This window comes from Poecilia reticulata, chromosome 20, assembly GCF_904066995.2.
Source record: "Poecilia reticulata chromosome 20, P_reticulata-male-v2, whole genome shotgun sequence".
In the NCBI taxonomy this organism is placed as follows: domain Eukaryota; kingdom Metazoa; phylum Chordata; class Actinopteri; order Cyprinodontiformes; family Poeciliidae; genus Poecilia; species Poecilia reticulata.
Window position 1 is genome coordinate 3,651,692 of NC_088849.1, and position 15,951 is coordinate 3,667,642.

The following is a 15,951-nucleotide window of genomic DNA, read 5'->3' on the forward strand; positions in this document are numbered from 1 at the left end:
CCATAGAGAAATTTTCCCAGAAGGTCTTCCGCCTTCATATGTATTTGTGGCCACTGTACGTTTGAAGGGGAACTTTAGCCAGTCGATCTTTGACCTTTGGAGGGTTTTGTCCAAGAGTAAGGAAATCCAGGCTGCTGTGACACTCAACGGAAAAGATCAGTCTGTCATCTTCACCACCACCAGTGTGACAGAAGTAGAGCAAAAAGCCATCTTTAAAAAAGGCTTCAAGGTTGGTATAAAGAGCGTATTACATGAGCACTTTGCATTAAGTCAGGAAGAATGGATGGATATTAATATTATTTTGAAAAAAATTAATTAATCTATATTTAAACGACTTGGTTGTAGATTCTCCAGATGTTGCAGATACCATAAATTGGTTTAACAGAGCAGGTGGTTCATATGGAGATGTTCACAATTGATTTTTTCCAAGTCTTTAAAGTCTTTAAAGCCTGAAATAAATATTTTCTAATGAAATCCACATAATGAGCTTTTGATCTTTTAATATTTATTAACAATAATTTTTTAATCATTTAACACTTATTTAACCAGATGACAAACCAGAATTAATCATCTAAACAGTTATTTACATTATTTTGAACATTGTTCAAACGTAATATTTGTCTTTTCCAGAGCCGGATTTACAAGGATGTGGGCCCCTGAGCAGGGGCCAGTTTTGGTGCTCTATTCTCTAAGAAAAAAATATTTTACTAATGCAAATTACAAAACATTAGATAGTGTTCCAATACATAAGGTATGAAGTGATGGATGATAATTTGAATTCTTCTCCAAACCAACAACTCCATATTGTTCCCAAAGAAATTGACTATAACGTCATAACTTCCAAATACTTGAACATTGTTTACATCCACAAAATATTAATATAATCGTTTTGAGATTTATATAAAGTACATACATTCATTTAACCCTTGTGGACTGAGTCAATATAGAGGACTGAGGCAAACGTACGAGGACTGAGGCAAATGATACAAGTTATACGGGTGTGGGGTCGGTTGGACCCCATTTGTAAACACAAGGGTTAAAAAAAATCTGTTTTTATCTTCAAATACTAAAAATACATCCAAATTGTACCATTATTGCTGGGAGTTTAACTTGGTCGCTAATAGTTTAAGTATGCTTTTAATGCAGAAATCCAAATCCAATGATTGTCTTTCTGACGTCCAACATTTTTTAAAGAGAAAATGTATGAGCAGGTCTAATAAAGAGGTCTAATAGCGGCCTGCACAACATCAGATGTTTGAAATCTGCAGAAAAATCACTTCCAGCTGTGCTCAGTTTGTTTGGGGAGTCAAACACCATCCCTTGGACAAAACCTTGGAAGTTTTATCAGATCCAAAACTTGCAGAGCTTGTAGTCAGCATATGCTGACTAAGCAATTTAAGCTCCCCAGTGGGAGGGAAACACCACATACTAAACAGTCAAAAGATTTTGTTTGTTTTTCCTCACACGTACAAACATAAGTGACATCCCATTATTAATACCTCCTCTCATCAGAGCTGTAGCAGCTCCAACGTCTCCGGTAAGGTTTTCCATTAATTTTTACAGGTGTGTCGACAGGAAGTTTTGGCCGGTCTTCCAGAAACACGTTTTCACAGTCAGACACTGATGTTGGACAGAAAGGCCTGGTGGCTTGCAGTCTCTGCTCTAATTTACTCCAAAGCTGCTCTATCTGTTTATGTCAGAAACTGACAGAAGTCTGTTGGTATGTTGAAGCATTAGAATAGTAGTGCCCAAAGTCGATCCTTGAGGGCTGGCAACCAGTTCTCTTCCTGGTTTAGCACACCTGGATCCAATGATGTCTCATTAGAAGGCCTAAGAAGAACATTGACATGCTGAAAGGTTGTTACTACCACCAGGGAGAGAACTAAAACATGCAGGAAGCCGGCTCTCCAGGACCGACTTTGGGCACCCCTGCATTAGGACTTTCATGTGACTAAGTGACCAAGCCCAACTCCTTAGAAAAAAACAGCAACCCCACATCATGATTCTCTTTACACCATGCTTTGCCTTTGACACAATGCAGTCTGTTAAGTATTGTCCACCTGTTTTCTGCTAAACCCAGACTGACTCTTGGAAAACCAGACAGAGGCATGGTTAGACATTGTTCTGGAGTTCAGTAGCCGTATAGTTTATACCATTATATCAGGTGCTTTAGTTAGTTGTGTAAGGCTTGGATGCAGCTACTTGGCCATGGAAACTCATGCCATAAAGCTACCTGCCCATGCTAATCTGAAAGGCACATTAAGTTTGGATGTCTGTAGCTATGACTGCAGAAAGATGGTGACACAGTTGCTGTGATTAATTTCTGTTAGCCTGGGTGGACTTTGGCCCTCCTTCGAGACGAAGCTTTTCCACTGACCTGCAGTTTCTAAGCCTCAACCTCACAGAGCAGTGCTCCTATACTCAGCTCCTTCAGACTAACCAACAGGAATTAGCAAACACCTGGTGGAACTGCACATCTGCTGAGTTCATTATAGGAGGTACTTAGAGCGATGCTGATAAAAACGTTGCTAATGGATTAATAGAGGAGCCATGTTGTGATGACTTGCTGTATGCAGGAGTTTCTTAAAGCCACAGAGGCCTAATTTCAAAGCGTTGAATTACATAGACAAATTTCTTTTAAGTCACATTTAATATATATGGCATTTCTGTAAGTGAAGGTAACATATATACTTGATTGTGCTATAAAATTACACTGTGTGACTGGAAAACACATGATACTGCCCCTTTAAATCTCAAGAGGTAGAACAAGAGACAAATTCACAAAGTACGAAAGGTGTGTTTGTCTAAAATGGCTCTGCAGAAGCTAATGTGCTGCTCTGCTCTCCAAAAAAAACATGTTGTGTCAGAAAGCGGTTTCTCCAAAGTTCAATCTTCCTTCCTTGTACCTACTATAAAGGAGCCTCCCTGCTGCGACTTCCAGAGAGGTAAAAATAGCAGTTATTTACACACAGTGCGCTGCTATTTTCAACCCTCCGTTGAACCGGTGAAAATGGGATATGACAGCAGCCGGGAAGATGCTTAAAGAAAATGTTTCATCTTCTGGACCACTTCCGCAGTGGAAAGAGGTCTGCGGCTGGGCAGCAGTTGGAGCGCGACTCTGTTTGTGAAAATCTGCTGGAGGTGGATTTTTCCTACACCTCAGAGTGAGGTGAGGAACAAGGTCGCACTCATGCGCTGTTTGTATTTGCTCATGTTGGATCTAATTTTGTTTTTGTGAGACACAATGGGGAAGTCTGTCATTAGTCACTGTGGAAATGGTGGCTTATAATCCAACCTAAACAACAGAGACTCTTTTTCTTCCTTCCTCTCTGCGTGTTAAAAATGGTTTGTGATGGAAAAAGGAAGAACTTTTCCGTCCCTAATGGCTCACTATTTGCAGATCATTTTGGGAATACATGATTGTGGATTTGTGAGCAAAATTACATGAGATGAAACCCATGTGCACACATGTAAGACAGCCAACAGACGGACAGCCAACGGAAGGCTGAGTGAAAGAAAAATGAACACAAACCAAAGTGTTTCCACATTTGACTTCGTTAATGAGCAGATGGTCGCACAAAGCTATGTTTCAGCTGCTCGGTTTATACACCTTTAATGTGCCATTAGGGATAATCTTGAAATAATGGCAGTATTGGTCTGATTCCTATTCTTTCACAGACGCTGTATGATGGGAAATGGCATCAGCTGAAGATTCTGGTGAGCCCTCAGCATGCTGTCAGTTTCCTAGACGACGAACTGATCCAAGAGATCCCGCTGAAGCCCGTGGAGCCCATTTACATCAACGGAAAGACGCAGATTGCCAAGAAGCGGGGGTCACAGGTCACTGTGCCGGTATGCGACAAATTCTTATTAACTTTAAACCCCAATGAAGGTGGGCCCTTCCTGTTGGCCCTTGGTCGGACTTTGTGCGGACCCCAGCTGTTTCAAAATTGTATCAAAAGTGATTTGACCTGTCCAGCACAGCTGCTTCAAGAAGACAAAGAGTTTTTATTTGTTATCAGGGTCAAATTATTTCCGACATAATTTTCTTACATTCAGTATTCCTTGTTTTACAACCAAACTTTTATAGTAAGTAGAAAAACATTTGAAAACTAGATGCCTTTTTATTAATACAGCAAATGTGCAAAATCCTTTATAAGTTTTGGATTTGCAATTAAACCCCCCGCCCCCACAATTTTTTGACCAATAATCTTTTTGACTGATTTTGGCCAACTTGACAAAAAGTTTACAGAGACTTCATGATCCGTTGAATTTACGTTTTGGGTTTTGTGTGGTTTTCATTCCTGTTTTATTTATTGTTTTTGGTTGTTGTGTTGTATCCTGGATATTTAGTTCCCGTTTTAAGTTTTCTTTAAAAAGTTTACGTTTCTTGGTCTCTGAGAGGCTGTACTTTCAGTATTACGAAATTATCAATATATTACTTGACAATGATCTCAAAACAACAATGCTATTGTTTATTTCTGGGACCATTTAACGTCCAGCAACATTTGTTATTGTGACAGGCCCAACCATGTATCAGTTTTATTTGTCTTTTCCATTAAGCAGAGCTTTGTGTTCGTCCGCCCAGTCATTTGGCTCAGTCTGGTTTTCTCTGAGTGTTTCGCCTGTTCTACTGGTCCAGGTGGAGATCCAGAAGTTGCGTCTGTACTGTGATCCTCACCAGAGCGAGAGAGAAACTGCTTGTGAAATTTACTCTGTGGTGAGCTGTTTGCCATTTTCATCTCTCAAATATATGGAATTTGCACACAGGAAGTTTGAATATATAAAATGTGTGTGTTTTTCTCTTTTTCTTTTGTCCTCAGGATGATGAAAGGGTAAGGCAGATTTTTTTTCCCTTTCCTCACGCATTTTAATTGGGCTTTTCTTCATAACTGAGCACCACTGAGACTTGGATGTCACTATGGTGACATCACTTATTGGTTTGTTGACTTCTGTTCTGAAGCCTCAAATTTCCATTTTGGTAATTTAAGTCTTGGTTTCTGCACATATTATTTGGAAAAAGTTAAGAACAAATTTTCTGTTTGACCCAATATATTCATATAAATGTATTACGGGACTGCTTTTAATAGAATCACATTACAGAAGTAGACTGTGCTTAACTTCTTCTAAAGCGTTGCATGTTAGGGCTGTTGTTTATGTAAAAACAGACTTATCAGCACAAAACTGGAGTGAAGTATATGCTGCTGGAGGCACTGATATGTTTTAAATCAATACTGAAAGGCTTTATGATAAAACTTGTCCACTGCAAAAATGACAAGGAAAAGTAAAAGCAAGTAAAAATGAAAATCTACTATGTTTCTGAGCATCACAGTTGCTGTGGTTAATTTCTGTCATAACCACTAATAGTTAATTGTGGTTAAGTGGTCAGAACACTAGAATTCAGTGATGTGGACAGGTGAGAAAGGTCAAACTAAGGTCAAAGTAAAAATCAATTTTTTTGAACTTCTCATTGTGTTATAATGTTGTCCTGTCATATAAAACATACCTGGTCTCTTGTCTTGATTCTCTCATGCATGTTTAAGAAATCCTTTAGTCTCCCGTGGCAACCATTCAGCCGTGCTAAACACCTGGGTGGACCTTAGCTCTGCTTTCGAGACGAAGCTCACCAATGTTTGAACTCAGGAAGAGTTCAGAAATCAATATTTGGTGGAATAACCAGAAGGTTTTCAGTGGGGTTCAGTGCAGCGGGCTCTTCATGATATCCAAAGTGCTATAACATTTCTATAACTGAAGGTAACATATATACTTAATTGTACTATAAAATTACATTATATGAGTGGAATACACATTATACTGCCCCTTCAAATCTCAAGTGGCGGAGCAAGAGACAAATTCACAAAGTAAAAAAACATCAATGATTTTTAAAACAGAAAAAATGTGCTGAAAATAAGTAGAAGATACAGTATATAGATCTAATGTCATTAGACAAAACAAAAAGGAGATCTAGCAAAATCATTTGGAGCAGCATAAAAATAATATCCAGAAACCATGGGAAGTACTCTACAGTTTAATTTAAAAACATGCAGCAATAGGAAGTTTTTCCAGTTCTTCTGATGATGCTTATGTAAAGCAAAGTGAAGGTATGATCTTTTACCTACACTCAGTGTAGGTAAAAGGTGAGTGTGCTGCCTTTAAATCTAGGATTTTTGCGTTATTACTCTACAGAATGGCACTATTGAATAAATAATTGAAAGACCAAAATGGGTATTTACGCTTGCGAAATATGATAATTGAAAACTTTAATCAAATTTCCAACAAAGATTTCAAGAGCAGAGTCTTAGAATAATTAGCTGCTGAAATGCGACTGATTTGTCTGAATGTTTTCTTGTCCTCCAGTGTCCGCTGAATCGAACAGCCACCCCGGAACAAGAAGAAGAAGAAGACTGCAACTGTGCACTCGGCCCACCAGGGGAGCGTGGCCCACCGGGACGCATGGTAATACACAAACAAATACAGAGGCGCTTGATGAATGACCCCACATTTACCCTCCTAATGAAATCAAATGTGTATGTGCGTGTGTAGGCTGCACAAACAAAGAGATCAGGTTCTTACAGTGCTGTTTCTTTTCCACTTTTTTGATTAAACAATTTTTGTCTGCCCACATCATATAGAATATATGGTGGATGCTAATTTCCTGTTGTGTGCTGTATGAAAATGGGCAGGAAACGCCAACCCCCCCCCCCAAAAAAAACCCCACAAAAAAACCCACAGCACATGAAAACCAGGAAACGGGGAAATGTACAATGACTGTTGATGTGGCTTTAGCGCATCATGCAACAAAAATAAAACTAAACATATCAAGGCGTTCTTCTGCTTTCCACTAATGATCTGTGATGAGGTTCGGTTGTAATGAGTCTCTTCTGATGACTCTTTATTCATTCAGTGAAAATGAGAGCGGCCCAACAGAAGCCTCACACTTATTTATGCCTTTTTCAAACTTACACCAAGAAACAGGCGGTTGAGTTTTGTCAGTTTTGGTGTTTTTATGCATTAGCATGCTTTAGCAAAAAACACCAATAACGAAAATTGTGTAATAGTAATTATGGAGAAGAATATTTACCCCAAGCTTAATGTAAATGAATTCACATAAAATGTTGTTAGACTAACATACAACAACAGTGAATAATTGACTGACAGGCAAATGGTAGGTTCCTAAAGGCAAGCTCATAGCGTAGCTGACAAAATAAAGCTGTGGTCGATGAGTATTTCTGCCAATCACATGATATTTTTTAATGCTGCAGGGTTTCAGAGGTGAAAAAGGGAGGGAAGGACCACCAGGACCTGATGGTAAGCCTGTAAGTGCTGATCACGTTCATCACAATTGTTTTCCTCAGGTTCCATTCTGTAGGACACATACTGAATGCATGTGATGAAAATTATATCAACTTGTTTTTGTCCTCAGGGTAAAGAAGGTAAACCTGGCGAAGCCGGCCCTCCTGGATTTCCAGGGATAAAAGTAATGCTATTCTACTTTATATTTATGCGTTTTGATTGTGGTTGGAGGAGATTCCTTGCAAACGTATGGACATAGCATCAGCCTGTATCTAAATTTGCTATAAGTCATAGCTAATAAAATAATCAAAAATTAACATGAGCAATAAAGTATATTGTCCTGTTCAGTGTATGTTGATGGAAACTGTTGATTTTAATTACAAAAATTAGTACACGTTCAGTGACATTCCAAATTCTGTGCCTTTATAGGACTGATGCTGAAGAAATCTTTGGTGGTTGCTTCAATGTTAATAAAATCCTCAGCATCACCAATGTTGTAAATTACTGAACAAGCTACAGTAATTTTCCAAAATTGTTCCCACGTTAGCAAAACAATAAAATAAACTTTCAGTTTTTAAAAAGTTGTTCATATAAGTTTTAAACCACTGCTTGTTGTCCTGCATCAGCTAGCTAAGGTGTCATGCTAAAGCTTGCTTGTTGCCAGTGTATCCTAGAAAAAAAAACCTGTTTTTAAGTTTAGTTTAGCCAGGTTAAGATTGATGCATTTATGTTCACAGCCGCTGACAGATCCTGAACTAACTTAACAGCTCCAACATGAAGGTCTCGTGTTTATTGTGATTATAAAAATAGCAGACATTATGCTAATTCACAAATTAGCATATTGATTATTAATCCCTATTCTCTTTTTGTCTTTGCTTATGTAAGCTATACTCTATATTGAATGAATTCTCAAAACAGCTGCTTTCTTTCCCAAATTGGAATGTTTTATCAAAGAAAATGTGGAATGAAAACGTCCCATTTTGACTAAGTTTATAAACGCAGTAACTTCAACCCTCTTAGTACTGTTAAGTCTGTGCAGACATTTGGCATGAGTTTTATTTTCTTTTGCCCTTAAAACTGTTGTTGCACCATCAAAAACACATAGAAAAACATAATGACTGCCAAATACAGAGAGCCAAAATGTTTCTGGTGAAAGCAGCCAAAGTATATTTCTTAATTTGTCTACAGTCAAAAAGCTCTAAAGTGAAACAGGTGGCCTTTTATGATTTTTGAAATACTGTGCAAAAAAAGGTAATTCTGTTGCCAGTTAGTTTATCATTCAATTGAATGATAAACCAACCATAGATGGATACATATGTATCCATAGATGGATACATATGTATCTATCTACATACATACATATGTATGAGCATACAAACATACAGCAGCACTAGTGTGGCACCCCTCTAACTGAAGTTTCTGGTCTGAATAATTGTCCGTCTGCTGGGCAGGGTGAAGAAGGCCCCCAAGGACTAAGAGGAGAGCCTGGTGTTAAAGGTATCAAGGCAAGTACATGACACTGTACTTTTTTTTTCTTATTGTTGAATCTGTTGTGTAGTTCTAACAATGCTTTGTTTCACCTTGTGCCCAGGGAGGCCGAGGGGAACCAGGTCTAACTGGAGAACCTGGACCAACAGGACCACAGGTGAGACTGGAAGAGTCAGGAAAAGGTTCTACAGGAATGTCTTTCTGCTTTTGTAACATTCTCAAAGGAGGCTGAACTTCTCTTGGCCTCGTCTTCATGTCTGCCTTTGATATTTTTGCCTTTCAAAAAGTTATTTAACATACCCCGGTATTGTAGTTACGTTTATACTTTCTACCCTAATAACTGTATTACTTCAAATTTAAAGACTTATTTTCTGACCAAAGCAAACGCCTCTGTTCACCACCAAGAACTTTGATAAGCTTCTCCAGAGAACTGAAGTGATAGAAGCAAAGATTCACTGACTTGAGGTTAATGTTGAGGTCAAGGCAGGATTTGGACATGAGACAACCTTACAGATGATTCAAAATAATGAAAGGACTGACAGACAATGACTCGGCACTATGACAACCCATCCTTTAGGTCTGAGGTAACCTTTACAGGATGAACCCTGCACTTAGACAAAACAGCGTGGCCACATCAGAGCCCAGATGTCCCCTCTTCGACCTCGGAACCGAGAACAAAACAAACAACAGGAGTTATCAAGGTGGAATTCCACTGACAAACAGGTTTGCTGCAATTCAGCAGGAGTTTACGAGGGAAACCTCAACTTCAAACATCAACAAGAGGTTTGAGAATCCAGACAGATTCCTCCTAAAGTGAACCAGAAACCAGAAGATAAAACGCTCTGCCAACCCATAATGTTATGCTTGATATGTTAGGAATAGTGCCATCAATTATTAATGATCACCCAGCAATTGAGCATTTAATCATCCATGCTGGAGTGAATGATATTGCCAAACAAAAATATGAAATTCTGAAATCACCTGCTGAACACATTGGAAATCTCAAGATGTTCTGCTACCTCAGTCAACTCTGTTGGTAAACCTAGAATCTGCTGGGAGCGTCTTGATCTCTTCAAACCGGACGGATTCTGTCTGAGTAAATGTAGGTGGAAATTATTCACAACAAATGTTTTCTGTGTCATGAATCAGAAAAACTGCTCTGCCAAAAGCAAAACACACATCTAACACCAGCACGTGTTTACCTTTAGCAGATTGCTGTGGATTGTCTTCACATGTCAATCAATCCTCCAAGTTCTGTTCAGAGTTACCTTTGATTAATAATAACAACTAGAGCAGTGGTTCTTAACCTTTTTTGAGGTACTGAACCCACCAGTTTCATATGTTCATTCACTGAACCCTTCTGTAGCGATAAATAAAATATGATATTTTTCCCCCCAAATTCAAGACATAGGGGTCACCCAAATAGAGTCTAGTTGGGTCACCCCGTGATCACTAAGTCTTCTTAAAAGGTAGAGTCTCTGAGAACAGTTCTTCAAAATATAGTCAGTGTTTTCAGCAAAGTTGAGCTGACTGTCCAGGAACGACCCAAGGTATTTAAAATGTGCCACAGTTTCAACAAGTTGGCCATCGAGAGAAACTGGAACCACTTTAAGGTCTTGTTTAGATCATTTAATTAGCTCTACATTCTTCAGAGAATGAAAAATTAATAATAAATAATAAAGACTTTGCGGTATTCTGATGTAGTAATGTAATTATATTAATTGTGTTACCACCACCACGCCACTAGAGGCAGTAGCAACCCCGAAAAGATGCGACTAAGGAGCAGATTTAGAAGTACACCATAGGCTTCAGAATTTGGTAACTGTGAGTTTTGCTGAAGTAATTAAAGACACAAGTTCAAATCCATGCTGAGAGTGGAGCTCCTTCAATCAGTTCTCCTCCGCAGCTCTGATTGGCTAAGCAATGTAACGTGATCCTCTGCAGCAAGTGATGTCAAAGCGGGGCGTCATCACGACTTTACACAAGTGTGTCTTTACCTCCGCGGCAGAGGCTCCACCGAACCCCTGAGACCGACTCACCGAACCCCTGGGGTTCGACCGAACCCAGGTTAAGAACCACTGAACTAGAGTATTCATTAGCATATTAGATGTCAATGATTTTGATGATGGCATTTGAGGACATATAATGTTTGCTGCTTTAAAAACATGTTGTAGCTCGTCTTCTTAAAGCTGCTGATTTTTATGCAATATTAAAAGAGACAAACCTGACAGCATTTCGAAACTGTAAGACTTGGCTAATTGCAAGATACATTTCATACAGCTACTTCACCATAAAAGTCTGTTAGTTTCTGTATTTATTTTTTTATTCCTTTTGTCCAGGGACTTCCTGGAGAGAGAGGTGAGGCAGGACCTGTAGGAGAAACTGGTCTTAAGGTGAGATTAAATAATTATTAAAAAATGGAAGCTGAACTGAACAAAATTGCATTTTCTGCAAAAAAGCAGCGTTAATTGGTATGGCTAAGTTGATCTGACAAAGAAGCTGAAATGAAGCAGAAGCACTTTTAAGATACAAACTTGCATAAATATTAAACTATTTTGAATAAATGTGTTTAATGCAGTAGAAGAACACTGGAGAGGCAAACTCCCCTGATGTTAAAGTCTAAATTACCAGGACAGTATGCAGAGTTAAAATGAACAAAAATAAAATAAATGCTTCATTAAATCAATAGTTGTAATAATGAACCATGAAATAAATAAAAGATCAATTAAATGTCTTAAAAATATTTATTAGGGAATTTATTTATTGAAGGTCATTAAATCAAACTTAAAATAACCAATGCAGATACTTAATTAGATAGGTGTTTAATTATTTCATGGTTCTTGTTTCTGTTTTTGCAGCATCAGCATGAAATAATTTCATATATTAAAATCAAAAGTTCATGGGCGGGGTTGAGCTCCACTACCTTGTAATGAAGGACTTTCATGAACTTACAATTAGCAAACAACATAAAAGTCATTCAGACTCCATTATAAAGTCATGGGGAATCTTATGAAAATCTTATATAGTGTTGACAGATAATGTAAGATGGATGTAATCTTGCATTACATCCATAGCTCTGAAAAAATCAGGCTAAGTGGAGTCCATCAGTGTTGTAGCCCCGCCCCTCGACTTTAATGCCTGAAGTCGAGAGATAAAATTATTTTATGGTGATGCTGCAGAAACAAGAACCATAAAATAAGTAAATACATTTTTAATTATTTATCTACATATGTTATTACATTTTTGGATTTTAATCATTTAATAGTACATTTAATAATTTATTTGCCTATTATGTAAATGATTTAAACATTTGATTAAATATATTTATATCATGGTACATTTAATCATTGATTTATTGATGGGTTTTTTTTCAATTTTGTCACTTTTAGCCCTCCATATGTCTAGCCTAGTTTCACAAAGCTGGGGGTATCTAATAGCGTTTTTGTCTCCAACCAGGGGGAACCAGGACCACCAGGCCTGGATGGAGCGGCAGGGCTAACAGGACAGAAGGTCAGTACAGAAACGTTTGTCTAGATTGGACACAATATAGAGTGTACCATGTTTATTCTAGTGACTTGGATTATTTTGGCTTGCAATTCTTTTCACAAGAAAACAAAAATTTAGTCAGACAATTATATAACATATGTCCCCTATTAAAAACAATTAATTCAGAAGAAGTGCGAGATGCACAGATAAATATAACAGATATGTGAACGTATAGACATGCTGCATGTTGTAGTTTATAATATTATGCATGCAAATGTAGCCTGGTAAAATGGGGAACCCGGACACAAAGTTATGAATGTTTTTTTTAATTTTTTTATTTCCCGAATACTCTAATAGAAGAAGAGTATTGTTAAATTAATTTGGAGTTATACAGAATGGTACATTTTGGGTAAAGATCTTACAGTGACAGCTACTTTAATAGCAGGAATCAAATAAATCTCTTTTTTTTTCCTGAGTGCATAAACAACTGAAGCAGGCACGCTTCCATAAAAAAAAGAAAATAAAATCACACAGACTTCTTACAATATGATCAACCTAATTTAACATCTCAAAATACTCACATAGTAAACTTTGCTTACAACTCAAAATCGCAGACTATATTGGATACATGTTTATATATATATATATATATATATATATATATATATATATATATATATATATATATATATATATATATATATATCAGTGACGTGCTGTGAGGTTCTTTGCTGGTGAGGCACTGACTAACGACTTATATAGACACCATGCATGTTGTTGGACGTATGGAAATTTCGCGCATGCAAACAACACTGGGGGGCAAAAAGACTGATGGCTGACATGTCATCCATAGCCGCGTTAACTCAGTGAAACTTAGAAATGTAGGTATTAATTTGGTGCTATGATCCACAGCAAAGGGAAAGAGCGAGAAAGCACTTCTTCGCTCTGTACCGCCAAACTACAGGCAGACTCGTTGCCATAGCAACTGACAACAATGCCACTTCTTGTTTTAGGATTTAACACCAAAAAAACATTCAAGAATTTTGCACACAGAACAGAATATTCAGTATGTTGTTGTAGTACGTTTTAGGCTTAATGTTTTATTAATAAATAATTGCTGTGGTAGATTAGCTACCGCTTCTACTTTACTGAATTATTTAGACATACAAACTGCAGCCCACAAAACGTACATTTCATTAAAAACCTAAACAAAAACATCTTATTGCTGTCTTAACTTTACTTATCCATGAAATCCATGCACCCGTAATTCTGCACAAAAATATCCGTTCATCCAAAGCCAAGTTTGTCCCCTACATGTCTTTTCTACTCCATTTGAGAATCATCAAACTGTCTCGAAGTAAAACTTTAATCTCCGGTTTTGGTCTTCCTTTAGTTATCATCTCCTGCTTCAATTGAAAATCCACTTTAGAAAATTGTTTTAAGTGTAGAAATGTAGTCTTTTATGTTGACGTCAGAAGAGAGAAGAAAACAAATATATGGCTGTAGCTTCTGCAAAAATAGTTTATCCTGCTAATTATCATAGTTTTGTACTTTGGGTTCTGGGGGAAAGGAAATTTAGCAATACTAGTAGTGAAACACTTACAAGTTAACAATATTATTCTATAAGAAAAACTATGAAAGCACAAAACACCAGTGTCATCACGTAAAACAACGAGCTTGTCACTCATTAATACCACATGATCAGAGCAAGACTGAACTATAGGTTACATGAGAAGTCCTCCTGTGGTAACTTCGCCCGAGCTAAATGAGAGAGCACAAGCACACATCTGCAAGCATGTGAGCACGCCCACCAACAAGCAAGTGTGTGATGCTATTTACAGTCCTCTCTGAATTCAACTTTGTCTTAGTAATTTTAGATCCTTCCTGTTATCATGATAAACTGTTTTCCCCAAGAATCTGGAAGTGTTCTGCTCCAACAGCTGCGTTTGTGTGTGTATGTTTCTATGAAGTGAAGTTAATATAGAATGACAACTAACTGCTGCTAACTGTGTGTTAGAAAACAACAACAACAAAGAAGCCATACTTGGTATTTAATTTTTTGAAACAAACAACACAAAGTTGCATTAAAATGTCCCACACTGTAAAAACACAAAATCCTACCAAGTATTTTTGGCTTAGTTTCTAGTGCAAATATGTAAGCACAATTGAAAAACTGAAACTATATAATTTGACATTATAATAGTTACATTGTTGTGTTAACAACTGGTTGTTAATGCTGGTGGAAAAGACAAAGATGACAGGAAGTGGTGGGAGGAAGATGGCGCAGCAGGTTTTTAATGACTTATATGATTTTAACAATTTCTTATTCAATGTTCCCATTGAACATTGAATAAGAAATTGTTGAGAAAAATTGTGTTTTTTCTCGACATTAGCAGAACATAGGCAAAGTTTGGTGCACATTTATAATGGAAATGGCTTCTCCTGCTTTCCCCAATCAGCGGCTAAACAAGTCGGATTGTGTTCACACGTCTCTCCAGCCAGCAGAGCAAACAGCTCATATCCTCAGTAGGCTGTTTTTTTCTGGGAATCTGGGTATTCTAATGACCCAAGGAAGTTTTTCTACACTCCCCAGTTAGCATAGAGTTAAATATTTGTTAAAGTAAGAGACGTCTACAGTCCTGCTTATGCTGCAGTGCAGAAGTACAATTCTCACAGAGCCTGCAGGGAGTGAGCAGCCAGTGATAATAAGAAATCAAAATAAAGATCCACATGTGAACCAAATTAGCACACGGTGTGGTCGCCCGGGGAAACATCGCCGGCCTTCCGTAAAAGATTTCTTCTCTGTCATCCGTGACAGCTCCATTGCATGTTAATGAGGCCTACAGTTAGATAAACTGTGATAGGCTTCAGGCTGTCACTGTGGCCTCTAATCACTGTGCTGGTCCATTTTAGCATCCACACAATAAGGCAAATTTCCAGCAAACAAGAGAGTGACGTGGCAGTGAAGATTAAAACATACCTTTGATGAAGGATTAGGTCTGTTATTATCAGAGTTTACAATTGTGATTAGGAGAAGCTCAACTGGGGAGGTGTGAAGTTTGATGTGACAAAGATACCGTTTCGCATTTCTTCCCTATAATCAGGAAATGTATAATTGTCATCTGCGAGAACAGTAAGTGGTTTCAGTGATTAAAATGAGAAACTTGCTTTTGAACCCCTGAATGATGACCTACTATCAACAAAATTACCAACTTGTGCAGACAAACGATGGAAATCAAAACGAAGCAAGTGAAAGTCAATGTTGGGTTGTCTTTAACCTCTGTGTTTGCAATTTGCGAGAGACTTCAGAGGCCACCTAAAAATAAAACTCAGCTTAACTCTAAGCTGCTCTTAGACCACCAAATTGTAGCATCTGGAAGAAGCAAAAAGGAGATCTATACGTTGTGTTTGGGGTTTGGCTTCACACCATAATCACCACTGATCTTCCTCATCCATCCATCCATTTTCTGTACACCCTCATCTCTCATGAGGTCAGGAGGGGTGCTGGTCACTGATCTTCCTGTCTAATCCTTTTGGTCTTGATTTCAGATGCAGCATTTAAATCAAAATTTCAAATAAGTGTTATGGAAGCATGAATCCAATTTCTGACTAACCAAAAAACTATTCCTTCACCAGAAAAGGAGGTTTTGTATTGATCAGTCAGACAAAACTCACAATTTATTC

At 37.8% G+C, this 15,951-nt stretch overlaps 1 protein-coding gene across 1 annotated transcript in view; it reads left to right on the forward strand.

The window, feature by feature from the left end:
* The window catches only part of LOC103482359 (uncharacterized), a 62,857-nt gene that overhangs the window by 14,284 nt on the left and 32,622 nt on the right, over positions 1-15,951 (forward strand). Inside the window, exons 8-18 of the mRNA XM_008438486.2 lie at positions 7-229; positions 3,679-3,852; positions 4,643-4,720; positions 4,824-4,835; positions 6,358-6,456; positions 7,263-7,316; positions 7,424-7,477; positions 8,745-8,798; positions 8,885-8,938; positions 11,121-11,174; positions 12,238-12,291. Of these exons, the coding sequence (XP_008436708.1) occupies positions 7-229; positions 3,679-3,852; positions 4,643-4,720; positions 4,824-4,835; positions 6,358-6,456; positions 7,263-7,316; positions 7,424-7,477; positions 8,745-8,798; positions 8,885-8,938; positions 11,121-11,174; positions 12,238-12,291 (910 nt within the window). The remainder of the gene's footprint in view (positions 1-6; positions 230-3,678; positions 3,853-4,642; positions 4,721-4,823; positions 4,836-6,357; positions 6,457-7,262; positions 7,317-7,423; positions 7,478-8,744; positions 8,799-8,884; positions 8,939-11,120; positions 11,175-12,237; positions 12,292-15,951) is intronic.